Consider the following 18,194-nt stretch of genomic DNA (forward strand, 5'->3'; position numbering starts at 1 on the left):
AATTATGCTTTGGAAAATTATGCTGAGAATATGGTTTGCATCTTAGAAATCTCGTACTGTTTTGGAATTTTAAACAGCTAGGCAAGTAGTCCTTTTCTAGGAAATATTTTGTCGTTATCTCATTTGAAAATTTAACAAGTATGTCCTACACGGTGTTTTTCATAATTTTATCTGATAAGATAAGAATTCACTTATTGTTTTATCTTCATTTCACTTCTTTTTTTCTTTTTCATTTCTCATTTTCACTTCTCAGTCCTAACTGGTGTGAATTCGTGGCCTATGCTGACATAAAATATTAGCAAAATTCATTCCCAAATTTTCAAAGTTCAACGTGGATTATCGTTTTACAAGCTGAATACCTGAGCCCAAGTTTTAGTAATTTTTTCCTGTGTTTTGAAAAAGAGAAGAGAAGTAAAGGGCTAAATTTCCTAGAAGCTTCAACCGTGATAATATGTTCTTGGTGGATGGGGATGCGGTTCAAGGATGGAAGAATCTTGCAGGGAGTGAGCAAGTGGAGATTTTGTAGTGATTGGGGAGAAGACTGTAAAAAGAGATGATAACAAGAAACTAAAATTTATTCAGGAAACACAAAGAAATAATAAAAAGAACACATGCAATACCTCCGGACCAGCTGACAAGGTTCTTTAATCTTAACATGTGGTTGAGTGTTAGTAAATGTTATATTAATAAAATAAAACATCCATGTACTTTAGAAAAATAATCACATTAAAATAAAATAATTTTATATTAAGAAAAAGTTAAGAACATCCAGATATTTTAAGTTTTGTTTGGAAGAAGAAAAGAAAAGAGTCTTAAAAAATGAATAAGAAAGAAAGAAAGGAAATTAATTCTAAATCTCAAAATTTATAAACTTAAAAAATTTGGAATTATCAAAGTTTTAGAAGTTTATAAACTCTACTTTTTTTTAAAAAAAAAAATCTCAAACATAAGTAAATATTAAATAAATTTTTTATTTTTATTTTCTTTTTTCTCAAAAATTAACTTTGAAATAAAGTTCTTAGCTTTTACTCTCTTTTGTTATTTTCTTTTTCATTCAAAACTCATACTTGTGACGTGAGGGAAAAAGAAAAAAGAAAATAAAATAAATCTGTGAAGAGTGTATGAGACAGAGATTTAATGAGAATGAGTGTAGATGTGTTATTAAGAAAAATGACAAGTGATTAAGTACTTACATATATAAGTGAGCGTGTGTAAGTATGGCAAAGTATGTTCATGTCTTGTGAGATGAGTGAGTGATTTTAAAGAATAAATAATGAGAAAGTAAAGTAAAATAAATTTGGCGAGAAAGAACATAAAGATTCAATAAAAATATTATTTTTAAAATATTTTGCAACACCATTTATTTATTTATTTTTTAATGGAGTTGTAAAAATAAAATAAAAACTTATTAAACTCTCATTCTAATAATAATAAATTTTTAATTAAATAAAAAAATCAAATCAAAATTTAGTATTCATATTTATAAACATAATTTGTTAACAACAATTTTAGTTTACGAGTATCATAACAAATATTTTAAATAAAAGTTTAATAATAGATCAATTAATCTATACTATTTACTTTAAATATCGTGTTGCATGATGTCTAGCATAAATCATAAGCATTGAAATAAGTTTCAAAATTGTTACGCATGACAAGTAAGTGTATTTTTTTTGTTAGCTAATTAACTTATTAACGTATTAAAATAATTCAAACAAATATTAATTATAATTATAAGATAAACTTATTTCTCTCTTTCCATTACATATGAACTTTTCCCAAAATATTTAATTATTGGCTGAACAGTTAAAATTCATCAAGAATAATATAAATAACTAAACTCAAATTTCATTAAAAATAATTTGAAATAAACACAAAAGTTCATATATTTTATATTTATATAAAAGTCCATACTTTTAAAAGAATTTAGTTTAATTGCTAGTAATAATAAATAAAAAAACAATACAATTATCATATTTAAAATCAAAGAATGTGTTTATGAGTGTTTATGTATACCTACTCAAATAAGAACAAAATAAAGGTTTATTTATTTCTCACGATGCCGTAACTTGTAAAGTAGATGTCTTAGCATGGGATCAAAATTGGAGAGTCTAACTTGCTAAATCACATGTTGACCTTATGCCATGACATATATTACATTATTTAAGGTTCATACGTTTCTTCCTATTGTCACAAAATGCACTTTTGCATGTTGCAGTATTGACCTGTTATTCCATTTTTTCATAAGCTTTTATTTTTATTTATTTGAGCATTTTTCATTTTCTTTTGGAGTTTGGGGTTTCTCACGTTTGTTCTTTAACCTTCTTAAAAATTAGTTAGTCTTGCTAAAGTGTATTTTATCCAATAAAAATACTAAAAATAAGTATTTGTATTTAAAAAGAATAGTCAATAATATTGATTGAAATTTATCATATATTTATGTTACTAATAAATAAAATTTTAATTACCACAATAAAAAAGATTTAATTACCAAATACGTGAATCAGCTAATTAAGTTAATCAGTAATTTAATTTAGAGTCTTAATATATATTATGCGAAAATGTCTGATGAGTTCTTATATCTGACTAAATCAAATTAGTTATAAAATTTATTAAATCATTATTAATATATATTGTTTTAAAAATAGTTTTTCAATTAAGTTAATTTTTAAAATTTTTACATGAATGTTATTTTTATTACATATTATTAATTAATGCATTATATATTCACATTTCAGATTTTAAGTTAAATTTAAAATAAAATATTTATAATTGTTAATCTTTTGAAATTATAAAGACAACACATAATTAGTCATGTAAAATTTAGAACATATATTAAATGACAAATTAATGAATGATATCTGATTAGAATGTAATGAAAATTTAAAATAATCACTATTATGTCCAAACGAAACAAAAATACCCCTCTGCTTAGCTTATTTGTTAAGTTACCCTTATCCAGCATAATCGGGTTAAAGACATGATAGAAAGACACGAATCTTCTTTAGTTTATGATCCTACGGGGTCCATTTCTTACTTATCCGCGTCTGGGTTTGACGTTGAGACTCTCCCCAACCCAAACGCTATTGCCTATTGCGTTTGCGTACATACGAGTTTACGACGGGTTGTAACCGGTAGATCCGGTTGCCGAATGCCCACTATATATTGCTTTTATTTCACCGTTTTCTTCAATTCTTTTGTTTGGCATCGTCCATTTCGTGCTTTTGAAAACTAGAAAGCACAAAACCCGCTTTTCACTAATCAGAGACCAATTCTTCTTCCTTTCAACTCGAAACCCTACCCTTAGGGTTTTTCAGGCTTTACATTTTCATTCCCTTCACTTATTATTGCTCTTCATTTCATTTTCTTTGTAGACAATAAAGTGTGGAAATGGTACTTCTTCGATCCTGTTCCCTTCATTTTTTACTTTCAGTAGTTATTTTCTGTTTGAATCGTATGATCTCGTGTTTATATGCAGAATGACGGTTATTGTCTTTCATTGGTTATGCTTGTAGTTTCTTTGTAGCATTTCTACATTTTTCTGAATGTGGACAGGAATTTGTCTTGCAGTGGATTGTCTACTGGTGCTACTGATTTGATGCCACAGAGTGAGGTTGAAGTGGATCCACTAAATTCGACTATTCTTATCTACAACTTTTCATCGTTTCATGCTGTTGTGAATCTTTAAGGCCAATAAGTGTAGTAAGTACTGTCAAGCTTTTGAGATTCTGTAACATAACGATTATTAGGAGCTAGTTACTATGTGCTGCAGTTCTTAATTTTTTATTTAAGAATGCCATGCTTTCAGTCCTCCACTCCACATTTTGAGATTTAAAGATTAAGATAATATTCTTGGTGAAGTAATCTTATGTTTCACATCTTGCTTCATTTTCTTTAATCTTGTGTCAACTCATTCGTTGTTTAATATGTTGGATTTAGTGAACCCTCTTTTTTGCTCTTTCTCTCTCTCTCTCTCTCTCTTTCTGTCTTCACAGTAAGGCAACTCAGAAAGTTAATTTCCTATGAGCAATTCAATACTCATACCTTTTAAAAATATTTTTCTAGTTTTGATTTGTACTTATGCTTTTCCTGCAAGAAGTGTTTTTGGTTTGACATTTGTTTAATAATTTTTTTTTTTTTTATGTTTTTCACTTTATATTAATAGAAAATGTCTCGAGCTGAGGAACTCTGGGAGCGGTTAGTACGAGCTGCATTGAGGAGGGAAAGAACTGGTGATGATCCACATGGGCGACCTGTTGGTGGCATTGCTGGAAATGTACCATCCGCCCTTGCTAAAAATAGGGATATTGATGAAATTTTGAGAGTTGCTGACGAAATTCAAGATGATGATCCCAATGTCTCAAGAATATGTATGCTTGTCACATTTTGCTTTATTAATTTGTAATTTTCATTCCAAGATTCATTCCGACATAAGATGGTTTATTTGGCATTGGAGAATGTTCAAGTGAGCAAAATTAAAAATTGAGGGGGAAAATTTTAAAAATGTCAATTACTATTTACTAAGGCTAAGCAAGTGATCAAATAGTCAGGGAAAAAACAGATTGAGTGACTTGAGTTCATAACTTTTATCCTCAAACAAGTTACATTCCAAAAATGAATGAAGTAGTAATTTTTAATGGCTCAATTTAAAGAAATTGCAAATAATTTTGTATCCTACATATTTTTTTTGGTGAAAACTAAGGTTTTTTTGACACTATCTTTTGATGTGGGAACTGGGAAGTAGGGAGGAAAGAAGTAGAAAAGAGAATAGGTAGACTTTTATGTTGCTTGGATTGAGTAAAAAAGAGGATAAGAAGAATAGAAAGGAAAGTTGAATCTTCGCCCCACTTGTTTGGTTTGATATAATGTTTTTCTTTGATAAACTGAGTACATTCAAGTCTGCTCCACACTAGATGAGATAGATAAATAGATGGATACGATTGGAAAAAATTAATTATTTCCTTGAAATTTGAGTTCTCTTCATTTGAGGAGCGATAACTTTTATGTGGGCCCCATATTAATTTTTTTCCTTGCTGTTTTCACTCCAGAACCAATGAGAGAAAATGGCAATTGTCCTTATTTTCCACCCCACTTCCCTCCTCCCATTTTGTCTTAAAACAGAGTGAGTGTAAGAATTTGGTTTGTTTTTGTTTAGGGACACCCTTGATGATGCAATCGTCCCACTCCAATATTTACCCCTAAATTGCTAAACCATTGTAGCAATTGTATGAATTATTTACCATCACTAGGTCAGGCGTTGATATCATATGAAGGACTAAATCTTGTAAATACTTGACAAATTATTATATATATTTAAGAGTTACTAGTAGGTGAACTATGCTAAGTAGAGAGATTTTATAGAACTTTCTAGATGTTGTGTTTCATTATCAATATTTTTTATTTTATATGTTCTCACCCCTCTAACAGTATTTCTTTGTTCATGCTATTAATAGCATGTGCTCTATCTGTGCCCATTCTTTCTGAAAAGGCAGCTATTATATGATCATTGTTACCTTCTTTGCCACATCATAGTTTAGAATATATTTAGAATTTTTGACCAATAAAATCGTGTAGTACCTATTCTTTTTGTCCTAAATAGTTTTTATTTTTTTGCAGTATGTGAGCATGCGTATTCATTATCTCAGAATTTGGATCCAAACAGTGAAGGACGAGGTGTTTTACAATTCAAGACTGGCTTGATGTCTGTCATCAAGGTGTGCATTAATAGTATAGTTTTATGTGCAATAAAAGCTTGTAATTGGAATACATATTGGTATGCTAGAATTTCTCTGGATGGTCTCTCAAAACTGGCTCCTTTGAATAGTTTATATTATTTGGCTTCCTTTTTGCATGATTAGTCTTCCAATTATTTGTGAACTTTGCTTTTATAGTCATTTGGATAATTAGCCCATTTGCTAGTTGCTGCTGTTTGATAATGCAATGCTATTGGAGCTTTATATCAAACTTCCAACTTCATTTCTTTCTTTCTTTTTTACATTTCAGACTGATCTTTGCCATATATTTTAGGGTAAGAACTTTACTATAGTAGTATGTGTATGTACTAAGTTCCATGATTTTAATCAGAGCTCCTATGGTGGTGGTACTCCTTTGCAGTTATGACTGCAGTGGAGGTGCACGGGGTGGGTACCTCTAATGCTTTAGTCAGTGGCAATTCTGGTAGAGTAACAACAGCTTATATTCACAACTTGGTGTCACAAGTCAACCCTCCTGCTTAGATCAACTGCTCAAGAAATGTTGAGGGAGCCTTGGCTGTAAGGCATTTGTAGGATGTTATGGAATTCCTCAGTTTCTCTAGATGGTTAATCCGGCTCCGAGCGTGTGTTTGGCAAGCTCTTGTATTCAGTTTTAAGGGGTTGTTTGGGAAGAGAGATTTTGGCGGGAAGGGGGAGCCAAGGGCAAATTTTTTATTTTAAATAAATATATTTAAAATTAATATTTTTTCAAAATGAAAGATATGTATTGATATTTTAGCTGCATTTATCATAAAAAATTATATATAATTGTCTTAATTTAAAATTGAAAATTTGCCCTCCCCTCCCTTCCACTTAAAAAATCCTCTTGCACACATACTCTAAGAGATTGATGAGGTCCAATGACTATGATTATTCAAGATCATGTAGATCTCTTGTAATTCAGATCAAAAGTCTTGGATTTGCACCCATTGAGTAGAGTTTTTGAGGTTTTGCTACCTTTTAGGATTCAGGAACCAATGGAAAGTGAGAGAAAGTGAGTGAAAAATAATGAGACAAGGAACAGAAGACTTCCTGAAACTGAAATCTATATTCTTTGAAAGATGATCGCAACAAAGATCTTTTACAACTATATACAAGAGTTATAACTCTAACTGGCAACTGTCAGTTCTAACAGAATGTAAGGGAATATTTGACACGTGCTTTTTAGAGAGTAACGTGTTATGGTCTACATGGATTTAATCTTTTTTCTCCCTTTAGTTTTTCTAAGTTTTCACTGTACTCTTTTTAAGTTTTGTCACGTGTTAACTTCCATCTTTGGTTTTGGGCTGATATAATATATTATAATTTATGTTATTTATTCACATTTTCAGCAAAAACTGGCTAAAAGAGAAGTTGGAACCATAGATAGAAGTCAGGATGCAGCTCGGTTACAAGAGTTCTACAGGATTTATAGAGAGAAGCATAATGTGGATAAATTACGTGAGGAAGAAATGAAGTTGAGAGAATCTGGTGCTTTCAGCCGTGATCTTGGCGAGTATGTATTTCATTGAGAAAATGGTGTAATACCCATTTGGTTTATCTTGCTGTGCTTCTTTTTCCCCTTACCTCGAGGCACCAGCTGCCCTTGATATGAGTTATAGAATGTTGCTGACTGTTCTTTTTATAGTACTATTGCATTTTCATTATGTGCTGATTAATTGTGATGGATTTGCACTACCTAATGGGATAAAGCTTGATTGTTATTTGCAATAGAATTTAACAAGTTCGATAATTGAGTTTTCCTGTCTTTTTTGTGTTTGTTATTATCTTGAGTCCTGCCTGTAGGTTTTTGGAGTTATTGTGGATTTGTATCAAGACTGATATAACTGAAAATTTGAAAGTCATCCATCATCTTATGCATAGGGAAGAAAGTGATGCATAAGTGCATATACATGTGATAATAATACTCAAAAGTTGTTAGAATTAAGCTGACTTGCTGTTTCAGCATCCCAACAACTATGCTAGTGAAATTTACTTGCTCTGATCTCCTATCGCCACAATCAATAAGATTCATAGGTACTTATTTGATAACTTTTGCCCAGGAATAGCATATTTTTTTGAGCCAGTAGAAATTCTAGCCCACAACTGAGGTATTCCAGTTACATATATCATCATTACTCATTATACAATAAAATGTAGGATCTTTTTGTATGCTATGCATTTGATACTTTATTTTTTTTTTGTTTATTTTAGATGATAGGAGAATTTCATTAGTGTGTATTTATTTGAAGGTCTGCAAAGTCATTCCTAGGAAAGTAAACTTGGGAATTGAGATTCCTATGTTCGTTACATGTTTTAAAATATATTTCTAGATGATGTTGATTGCCAAGAAAGTAGCATTGTCACGTTTTGCTTGATTGTTATTCCCTTTCCATGGTTAGGGGTGAGTAAGTTGCATTCTCTTGGAATGTGGGAGGTTATTTTCCCTACTATTAACTTCCATGTTCATTCCTGTTTTTTCCTTATATCATTTGAGTTTTGAAAAATATTCCTTGGAATATTAAAATCTAAACGAACATATTTTTGAATTTTCCTAGGAGTAACATTCCTAGTAATTGTATTACTGGGAATGTAGTATAATATATCTTGAAACAAATGCCACTTTGGGTTTAAGATATAGGGACAATGTTGCTCTGTCAATGGTTCAGGATAAATTTCAAAAATAAATGAGAGGGGGATGGCTGTAGTGTTTAAGAATTTCTATTAAATTTCTAATTGGTTTGAATTGACTTTAGTATTTGTTAAGGATGTCATTAGTTTGGTTTTTGTTTATTTTCAGTTGATATATTTCTTGTTTTCACTAACAAGATGGAAACACCTCCTTTTTTTCTCTATTTTCTTTGCAAATTCATGGAAACCAGGTGACATATTTGTAATGTACCCTAAAGTCTCGTCCTCCTTGAGAAACCTGTTGGAAATCCAGACCTCCTTATTACATTAAATCTCGTTTTTTTTTTTGGGTATTTTTAATGTGATTAAATTTCGTATAGATCTGTAGACTGTTAAGCCTCACATGCTTTCTCCTGGTATGTGCATTTTGTGTTAGTCAAGATTAGAAATGTCTTGATTCTGACTAGACTAGTACACACGTACAGAATGGCATATATACTTTCCTATGTAGTGATCTTCATATTTTTTTGGTTGGGTTGTTCTTTGGAATTGGATCATGATGCGCTTGGCTTGGTATCAACCAGGAAGTCAGGATGTTATGGCAGTGTGCAATTCATTCTTTTTTTGTTTTTTTGGCTGTCTACAGTTGCACTCCCTTGTTTTGTGGCTGGAACCATGAATGCTTTTGCTCAAATATCCACTCTTTCTCGTTCACAGTAAACATAAACTGTTCCACCTTTTAATATTCTTTCTTTTCTGGAGAAAATTTTATTGTTTGTCCAGAATAATAATTCACCACATAAACTTTGTTCTCAGACTTCTTTCATCATCTTTGATCTTTGTCATAGCTTTTAATTTATACCTGCTGCATGATTTATATTGATTATGTTTATTCCTTTCCACATGAAGTGTTTTCTTCTGAATGCAGGTTGGAGCGCAAGACTGTGAAGAGGAAAAGGGTTTTTGCTACCTTAAAGGTTTTGGGAACAGTACTTGAGCAGCTAAGTGATGAAATTCCTGATGAGGTTGGATTTTTGCCATCTTGGCACTTCTAATAGTATAGACTATTAACTGATTCTTGCTTTGCTTATTGTTATGTTATTAAATGGGTTGGTTTGTTATTTTGAGTATATTCTCCTTTTTCATTATTCTTGTTTCTTTGCATTATTTCATTTTTATAAATAAAATGAATATAATTGTAAAATATGTGTGATAGATCCTTTAGGGGAACTGCTGATGACTTTGTGAATAGGTGGTGACTTGATTGTATGCTTTTTACTTGTTATTTTCCTTTACTTTGTATTAGGATTGATGATCTTCCTGTGCAAATAATGGTATTTCTTCCTTAATTTTTTTAGCTTTCTTTCTACCTTCCTATTTCTTAAATGTGTATAATCCCTTGAAAACTGGATATATTGCTGTACGGCTGTACCACAGAAGATAGCTACCTAGAGTTTTTACTGTTCTCAAACTGGGTTTCCGTTGGGGGTGGTGGTTTGTGTGGTTATAGCTGACGGGGTTGAGCAGTGTCTGATGATATCATTCACTATTTAATACCTTTTTTTGGATGAAATTATTTTTGCAGCAATGAACATCTTTTTATTGCATTAGGATATAAGCATATATTTAATATATGACACTGCAAGTTGTTAGCCTTATTTACTGCATGGTTAATGGATTTTGGAATGTAGACAAAGGTGCTTTTTGAAAGAAGCTGGTGTTTGCTCTGCATTTTTTTTTATATATGGTTTTTGGTGTATTTTTTGAGCAGTGTTAGAATTTGTTGGGAATGGTATTGTCAATATAGTTCTGTTTGTACTGTTGTTATTTTTTGGTATGGCTTTATTTATCCTGGATGTACTTAGCTTCATATGGAATAAAGTAGAATGATTTTTAGGTTTAAAAGATTGTGCAAGTGGGTTGGATACTTGAAGCATGTTTTATGCTAGTAGCCTAGTACTTTGCCATTTCTCGTGCAATCAGAATATAGTGATTTCTGAACTTTAGCATTTATTCATCTGTTATTTTGGTACAGCTGAAGCGGGTTATGGACTCAGATTCTGCTTTGACAGAGGATGTGATTGCTTACAACATCATCCCTTTAGATGCTTCTTCAACAAATGCTGTTGTTTCTTTCCCTGAGGTTTTTATGCTTCTTTGCTTAAGATCTCAAATATTTGCATATATTATTCATGTCTACTTATTACCTGAAAAGAAAAAAATTATTTTTTAGGTGCAAGCAGCAGTTTCAGCTTTGAAGTATTTTGGTGGCTTGCCAGAGTTGCCTAGGGGCTACTTCATTCCTCCTACAAGGAATGCTAACATGTTTGATTTTTTGCAGTATACTTTCGGATTTCAGGTGTGTATACCAGGATTTCCTTGTGGTGCCTATATTGGGTTTTTGTATCAAGTTTTCTTTATTTCTGCTATTTAGTGAAACTAAATTGTCATATTTCTTAGGGTATGAAGCCCCATGTTCCATTTTTTCTCAATTCTGTTTCAATAAAAAGTGATTTGAGTTTGAGTTACAAGTTTGTTATGCTTTCTTGTAATTTTTTAATTTGTATTTTGAAACTGCATTTTCGTCCCTTTTCCTTTCATTTTAAGCTGAATGTCTCTTCTATATCGATTTTTTTTTTTTTTGTGGTTACCAACAATGGGGAGATTAAGACAGCCCAGAAGTTCCCAGTTTCCAAACTCACCCGATTGAATTAGCTAGGAGATGAGGTGAATAAATTAAGTGCATAAGCTACTGTTGTTCTCAGTATCACTCAAATCTCTACTAAAGTGAAACTCTATTTCAATAGTCCCCTTGAATACAATAGAGTTCAAATGAGCATATTATGCAAAGTAGCGAGACAGTGATTTTATAAAAATAAAATCTTTCTAGAAAGGAAAGTTTCCCATGTGTACACCCCCAAAAGATGTTACTTGTATAACCAAAAGAAACCATTATTTGAAAAATAATCTTTTGGAAATTATGGAAATAATCCAAAAGATGGGTTGTAGTGATATCTTGATTGGCATCTAAATTACTTGATGCCATAATTGAATCATGAAGCATTGAATTTATTCAGGCTGTGAAAACTCAAGAATTGACTGTTGTTTTTCACAACTATGATTTGTGATCATCTGTTGTCTTTCTGATTTTTGTTCTCTTGCTTAATTGAGCAAACTAAATAATTTTGTTATGTTTTGACTTTTTTGCCCTTGTTTTGTTGTTGAAAGCTGTTTCATGTATTGTTATCCTTGCCAACTCATTTTTTCTGTTGCATATAATAATAATTTGTTGCTGCCAGAAAGATAATGTAGCTAATCAACGCGAACACATAGTTCATCTGCTTGCAAATGAGCAATCTCGGCTTAGAATTCCAGACGAAGCTGAACCTGTAAGTCAAAATTAATTTATTATGTGGATGTTTTGTATTATTGCATTGAAACTGATTAAACAGTCTTCCCTTGAGTCTTTATCTAAAAATTTTCCATGTTAGCCTCTTGGTGAGTGTGACATGACTAGTTTCTTGTTGAGTGTTTTATCTGCATGTTATGTTATATCATTTACTGAGTGAAATGAATAAAGTAGATATTCTTGATTCCAAGAAATGTTAGCTATGGCCAGGGAGGTTTTGTTCTATGCCAGGCTGACGCAAAACTGTTGTCGTTTACTGATGGGATATCTGCTGCAAGGAGAATGATGCTGAACATTTCTTTTTAACATTTTGTTGGTGCCCAGCTCATTGGTGTACTAAAGGTGTCATTGTTTTATGCATGTGGTGTGCATGCCTACATGTATGGTCATTTACATGTTTTATGCTGAGTTTTCCAATTTCAGACACTTCTAAAAAATCCTATCAGATAATAAATGTACATTAGAAGTATCCACTTGATCAACCCCAACCACAACTTTGACATACTCTATTATCCAGTAAGTGGGTAACATATCACTTTTGAGAGAAAATTATGTTCTCTCTACTTCTAATGCGGAAGCCTCTGAAGTGAATAAAGTGGGACTGCATTAAAATTTGAAGATATTTCTAAACTCATCCTGTTGGCCTATTGTTGAGAAAGTTGTTTGTCTGTGTTTCTATTGCTGACTTACAAAATGAGAGACTTGAACTTCAGATTTCCAAATGGTTCCACAAAGGAAAATTTTTCTACTTCTATAAATTGATGAGAAAGTTTGTAAAATGACTCTCAGGGATATTCAACCGTAAGGATTAGTAGTCCTGCTTGATAATCTTTCCTATTTTTTACTGATTTGTCATCCAGATTCTGACATTCATTTTTTTTTGTTTGTCTGTTTTTTATTATTCATGCCATGTTTATCTTGTTTCCAGAAATTGGATGAAGCTGCTGTGCAGAAAATATTCCTCAAGTCTCTCGAGAATTACATTAACTGGTGTCACTATCTATGCATTCAGCCTGTTTGGAGCAGGTATTAATAGTATTCATGTTTTGCTTGAAAACTAATTGAATTTTAATGATCTGTGATTGCTAACATTGAATGAGGGTATAATGGTTTTTGGGCAGTTTGGAGGCTGTCAGTAAAGAGAAGAAATTACTATATGTTTCTTTGTACTTCCTGATTTGGGGTGAATCCGCAAATATCAGGTTTCTACCAGAATGCTTGTGCTACATATTCCATCATGTAAGTTAATTCAACAATTGAGTCATCTAATAGGTTTTTTCAAAGATGTTTGATTATCTGCTGATAGTGGTTGTAGTAACTTTGCCATCGAATAGGTTTTTTTTGTTAACCTCAGATTGTGAATTAAAGTTTCAGTGGAAAAGAAGATATCAAAAGTCCATTGGTAGTTATATTCATTAAGCTGCTCTACTATTTGAATGCAATATTGGTCCCAGCTTACTATGTCTCTGCCAAATTGGGTAATACTGCCAACTACTGAAATTATAGGGTTTAAGTTGGAAAGGAGAACTCAGTAGTACAGAGATTCCTCATAATATAATTCCAAAGGTTGTTTTTTCAAGGAAAAAGGTGTTTTTCTTAGTTTAAAGTTATGTTTAACAAAAGTTATAATAGTTATGTATGTTTTCCTAAAAGAACTAAAAATCTAGTATAACTGTTTTACTGCTTTATCAGATGCTAAAAACAGCAGCTTCTGATGGGAAAAAAAAAAAAAAAACTCTAAAAAAGCTGTACATAATAACTTCTTTTTTAAAGTTTAGACAGACATGCCCTAAATTAATTATGTGTATATTATATGATGTGATACATAGTGCTAACTCGTTAGTCCAATCTATATTTGTTCTAACTCATTCCTAATTAATTGAAGTTATAGATAACATGATGCATAAATATTTGATGAATAAGGTTTCTAACAAGATAAAATTTTGAAATGTTAAGATAAAAACAATTTTTCTTTAAAGCAAGATAAATCATCCTAATCTAGTATGCATCATTCTCTGAAATATTTTGTAGATGATCTAACTAACATACATAATTATTCAATGAATTTGTTGCTCACCAATCTTTTTCTTGTTATTTTGTAAACTGCTATATCTTTTTGTTCTTTTGGATGCCTGAATTTTAATTTATGTCTTGCTTTTGTATTTTCCACTTCAATGTTGTTTATGATTTAACTTTCAAGTGTTGTGAATATAATATGCAGATGGCTAGAGAGATGGATGAGATTATGAGACAGCAGATTGCACAGCCGGCTAATAGTTGCACTTCTGAGAATGGTGTCTCATTTCTTGATAATGTTATCTTTCCTCTGTATGATGTTGTTGCTGCAGTAAGTTTCGCTAATGTTTTATTAAACTTTATTACATAGAATGGGTGAATTGATCATACATCAAAAGTAGATGATGTCTACAATTTTAGATTGTGTTCATGTGATAAATAGGGAAATCTTATTTTTTAAGAAACATTGTTTAATAATTCCAAGATGTTTATAGTCAATTTGGAAATAAATACCGAGTTTTGTAGTGTTTTTGGATTCCGTGTTTCCCAATTTTCCTTTTTAGTACAAGGAAAAATGGGCTTGAAAGTGTGTTTGGTTGGGTAATGAATTTAATTAAAACATTTGTTACGAAACAGAAATTAAAAATACTGGCAGCTTTTTAATTATAATTAAAACATTATGACAAATCTATAAACAAATCAATATATATTTTCTTCCCAGTTTTGCTTTTGTGTGAAGCGTTTTGTTTTGGAGATTGTCATAGTCTCTTCGTAGTGTACTTTAAGAAGTAATGAATACCAACAAATCTGTGTTATTTAATGAGATCTTTCAAAAAATTTGGCAAGATATTTTGGTTGTGTGCATTAATTGTCAAAGAAGATTACTTTGGTGGTATGGGTCTGATGAGAACATTTGGAGAATTATACCACAAAAGGTAACCGAGGTAATAGGAAAGCCCAAAGCCTTATAAGCTATGCAGTAGAATCGTATACTTTCAATGTGGGATTGAAGTCCCATATCTTGCATTTGGATCCTAACATCCCACCACACTACACAGTCCCTAGCACCCATGCAGTTGGCTTTGCACTAGCCCCTTTATTCTACATTGTCAGTTGTTTATTATGAATTTGTGATATTATTCTACTTAGTTAGTGGTATATATCAATTTTAATTGTTGATCATGAATCTTATGATTCACGATGCCAGTCAATTCATGATACTGAAAATAGGCCTTCCAATTCACAATTTTCATGGACTTTCAGGAAGCTGCAAACAATGATAATGGGAAAGCACCTCATTCCTCCTGGAGAAATTATGATGATTTTAATGAGTATTTCTGGTAAGAATATTTTGATGACCATCTGAAACTGTTTTATTTGTTCCTTATCCTATAGACTTGACCTCCTTGTGCTGCTCAAGGTCACTCCATTGCTTTGAGCTTAGTTGGCCGTGGCGCAAAAGTTATTCATTTTTTCAAAAGCCTCAGCCCAGATCAAAGGTTTGTTCTGTTTGCAATTATGAGACTCCATTCAATTACCTCATGCAGTTTCTTTCTACAGCATTCTTGTTTTGGATATTGAATAACAATGTGCATTAGGGTGACGTTGAAAGATAGGAGAATATTACACCTAACTACTGAATTAGAAGTAAAACTGATGCCTACTCTTATTTTTATTTGTTAATGGATGGTTGGTAGTGGTGCACAGTATTCTACTTTTAGCCAGATATAAGAGAGATTTGGAAGGCAGTGATATCAAAATTGATGCACTATAGCAATGTTATCAATGGCGGATGACGGTGTTGTGGTGAACAGGCAATAGAATGCCATAAAATTATAGCAGATGCCATGGCTGCATAAAATACTATATATATTATATCCATAAAATATATAAAAAAATCCTGCAGAATGTGATATAAAACCAAGAGGGAAAAATGGTTTGAGGGAGAAAAAAAGAAGAAGAAGGAATGTCAAGGCAAACTGAAATAACGAGGAGTAGACAATAAATGCAAGTATATATAAGTATATAACAATAAAAGTCAAGGAAATAAACAAATTTAAGCCTCTATCTCTATGCCTTTAAAGTAACAACATTGAAAACCAAAGAAAATTAGAACTGAATAAGGAGAGTCTTAGACAAAATAAATAAGTAAATAAAAGAACAAAATAGCTGGAAACGTATAGCAAAACAGAGCACTTGGCAGCTAAGAACCAAAAAAAGAGAAGGACAATGAGAGGAGAACAACTTGCCGAACAATAGCTATACAAAGAAAAACAAAGCATGGCAGAAAGTGCAGAATTACGGTTAAAGAAAAATAGTTTGTCAAAAACACCAGAAATTGGCTGGAAAACACCAGCAACTCAGGGGAGTGATGGGTGGATGGGTCACACAATAGGTCAGAGAAAATAGAGGGCAAAAATGCAGGGAGGCAGGATCGTTTTTTTAAACCCATTTAAAGCCTTTTTTAGTTTTGAACCAAAATCCCAAAATACCCCCAATACATGGTTCTACAATGTTAAAATTTTAGGACATTTTTGGGTTTCTGAAAAATCTCACAATAGCAGTAAGACACATGCAAAAACCCATAATTTCCACTGCTAGTGTCCAAGACAGAATGAAGATGTTGAGGATGAAGAAGAGAGAGATGTTGGAATAAAGAGAGAGATGCGAGTTGCGGGAAAGGAAGAAAAGAATTTTTAGGGTTTTGAGTTTGCGGGTCACTTTGCACTAGGTTGGGTCAGTGGCACAACTTGTCTTTTTTCCTGAACATCCTCATTTCCTCTAGGTGAGTAACAGCTGCCGTGGCGCTGCCATTGTAAACCTGTCACTTTCTACCATGGTTGTGGCAATTTGGGTGGAAACTGCCAGCGACATCTGCCATGGGGCTGCCATGGCCTTTTTTTAATAACACTGCATGATAGGAATGGACTAATTCATTTCTGGAGTTTGGGTTAAGGTCATAAAAGAGCTAATATTTCATGGTAAGTGGTTGAGAAAACATGCATAATAGAAATATTTGATTGGCTCTGAAGATACAACATCAATTAAGCCTTAGTGAATCTTATTTCACTAGGTGGATCAGCTTTGGAGATAGTTTAACTTAAATAGATGACGGTATCACATATGGTGGAACTTCATATCTTTTTGAGTTATTTATAAACTGATGATTATCTTAATTTGATATACTTTTTTGGTTGATGTCCTTGTTTACGTATTTATTCTTTATCATACAATGCAGAAAATACTTATATCTGGCAGAAGTCGGCATCAGGGAAAAACATCTTTTGTGGAGCATCGAACCTTTTTTCATCTTTATCATAGCTTCCACAGATTGTGGATATTTCTTTTCATGATGTTCCAGGTCTGTCCGTGCTTTTATTCTTATTTAGTCTTGACCTTTTTGCAAAAGCTTGCCTCAGCCTTTCTCATCTGCTGTTTATAGCACTGAATTTCTGTATTTCCTAACTGGGATTTAGTTTCATGGTCCATCTGGTACTTATTTTTATATCATGATGATTTTCTTTTGATTGTCAATTTTAAGGGTCTAACAATCATTGCATTCAATAATGGAAATCTTAATGCAAAGACTTTGCGCGAGGTTCTTAGTGTTGGACCTACATTTGTTGTGATGAAATTTTTTGAGAGTATGTATTATTTATTTTAAGTTACTTATCTTTCTTCTTATATTTGTAATTTGTTATTAGATTCAATTTGTTCCAAAATGACAAACTTTTCAAATTTTTGTTTCTTTTTTAGGTGTCTTGGACATTTTCATGATGTATGGTGCATATTCAACAACAAGACGCTTTGCTGTCTCACGAATTTTTTTACGTTTTCTTTGGTTCAGCCTTGCTTCAGTTTTCATAACTTTCCTTTATGTGTATGTTTGCCTTCAATTACAACAATTTTATTCTTATTTCTTATATACCCAGATCCTCATCCTTCTCTCTATTTGTTTTGATTTTTTTAGTTTTGTGTTTAGTGATTTTACATTTCCAGCTGTTTGTGCATGACTGCAGGAAAGCACTCCAGGAAGAGAGTAAAAGAAATGCAAACTCGGTTGTTTACAGATTGTATGTGATTGTTATAGGGATTTATGCTGGGGTCCAATTGTTCATTAGTTCCCTCATGCGAATACCAGCATGTCATCAGCTAACAAATCAATGTGATCGTTGGCCTTTAATCCGCTTTGTGAAGTGGATGCGCCAGGTTTTAATGTCTCCAGCTGCATTAGCTGTTGCTTATTATTATATTGGTTCAGTTTATTTTGTTTACTCAGTCTCTTGCGAAATTATGCTGTCAGATGGTTTTGTTGTGATTGTTGTTTTCTGGTGACTCATGAAGGAACGGCATTATGTTGGACGGGGAATGTATGAAAGGAGTTCAGATTTCATTAAGTATGCACT

General features: G+C 32.1%; 1 protein-coding gene across 2 annotated transcripts in view; it reads left to right on the plus strand.

The window, feature by feature from the left end:
* The first annotated feature begins 3,567 nt into the window (after positions 1-3,567).
* LOC113873286 (callose synthase 9) overlaps positions 3,568-18,194 on the plus strand; it is a 43,417-nt gene continuing 28,790 nt past the window's right edge. Inside the window, exons 1-18 of one of the 2 annotated variants that reach the window (XM_027511337.1) lie at positions 3,568-3,702; positions 4,166-4,370; positions 5,617-5,714; positions 7,085-7,248; positions 9,292-9,388; positions 10,399-10,506; positions 10,597-10,722; positions 11,663-11,752; positions 12,701-12,798; positions 12,894-13,011; positions 13,994-14,119; positions 15,052-15,128; positions 15,209-15,287; positions 17,027-17,149; positions 17,330-17,432; positions 17,545-17,668; positions 17,808-17,997; positions 18,133-18,185. In XM_027511337.1, the coding sequence (XP_027367138.1) occupies positions 4,169-4,370; positions 5,617-5,714; positions 7,085-7,248; positions 9,292-9,388; positions 10,399-10,506; positions 10,597-10,722; positions 11,663-11,752; positions 12,701-12,798; positions 12,894-13,011; positions 13,994-14,119; positions 15,052-15,128; positions 15,209-15,287; positions 17,027-17,149; positions 17,330-17,432; positions 17,545-17,668; positions 17,808-17,997; positions 18,133-18,185 (1,976 nt within the window). In that variant the 5' untranslated portion in view covers positions 3,568-3,702; positions 4,166-4,168. The remainder of the gene's footprint in view (positions 3,703-4,165; positions 4,371-5,616; positions 5,715-7,084; positions 7,249-9,291; positions 9,389-10,398; positions 10,507-10,596; positions 10,723-11,662; positions 11,753-12,700; positions 12,799-12,893; positions 13,012-13,993; positions 14,120-15,051; positions 15,129-15,208; positions 15,288-17,026; positions 17,150-17,329; positions 17,433-17,544; positions 17,669-17,807; positions 17,998-18,132; positions 18,186-18,194) is intronic. The other variant, XM_027511338.1, reaches the window with a different exon arrangement.

Source organism: Abrus precatorius, unplaced genomic scaffold, assembly GCF_003935025.1.
Source record: "Abrus precatorius isolate BTA unplaced genomic scaffold, Abrus_2018 Scaffold7, whole genome shotgun sequence".
Lineage (NCBI taxonomy): Eukaryota > Viridiplantae > Streptophyta > Magnoliopsida > Fabales > Fabaceae > Abrus > Abrus precatorius.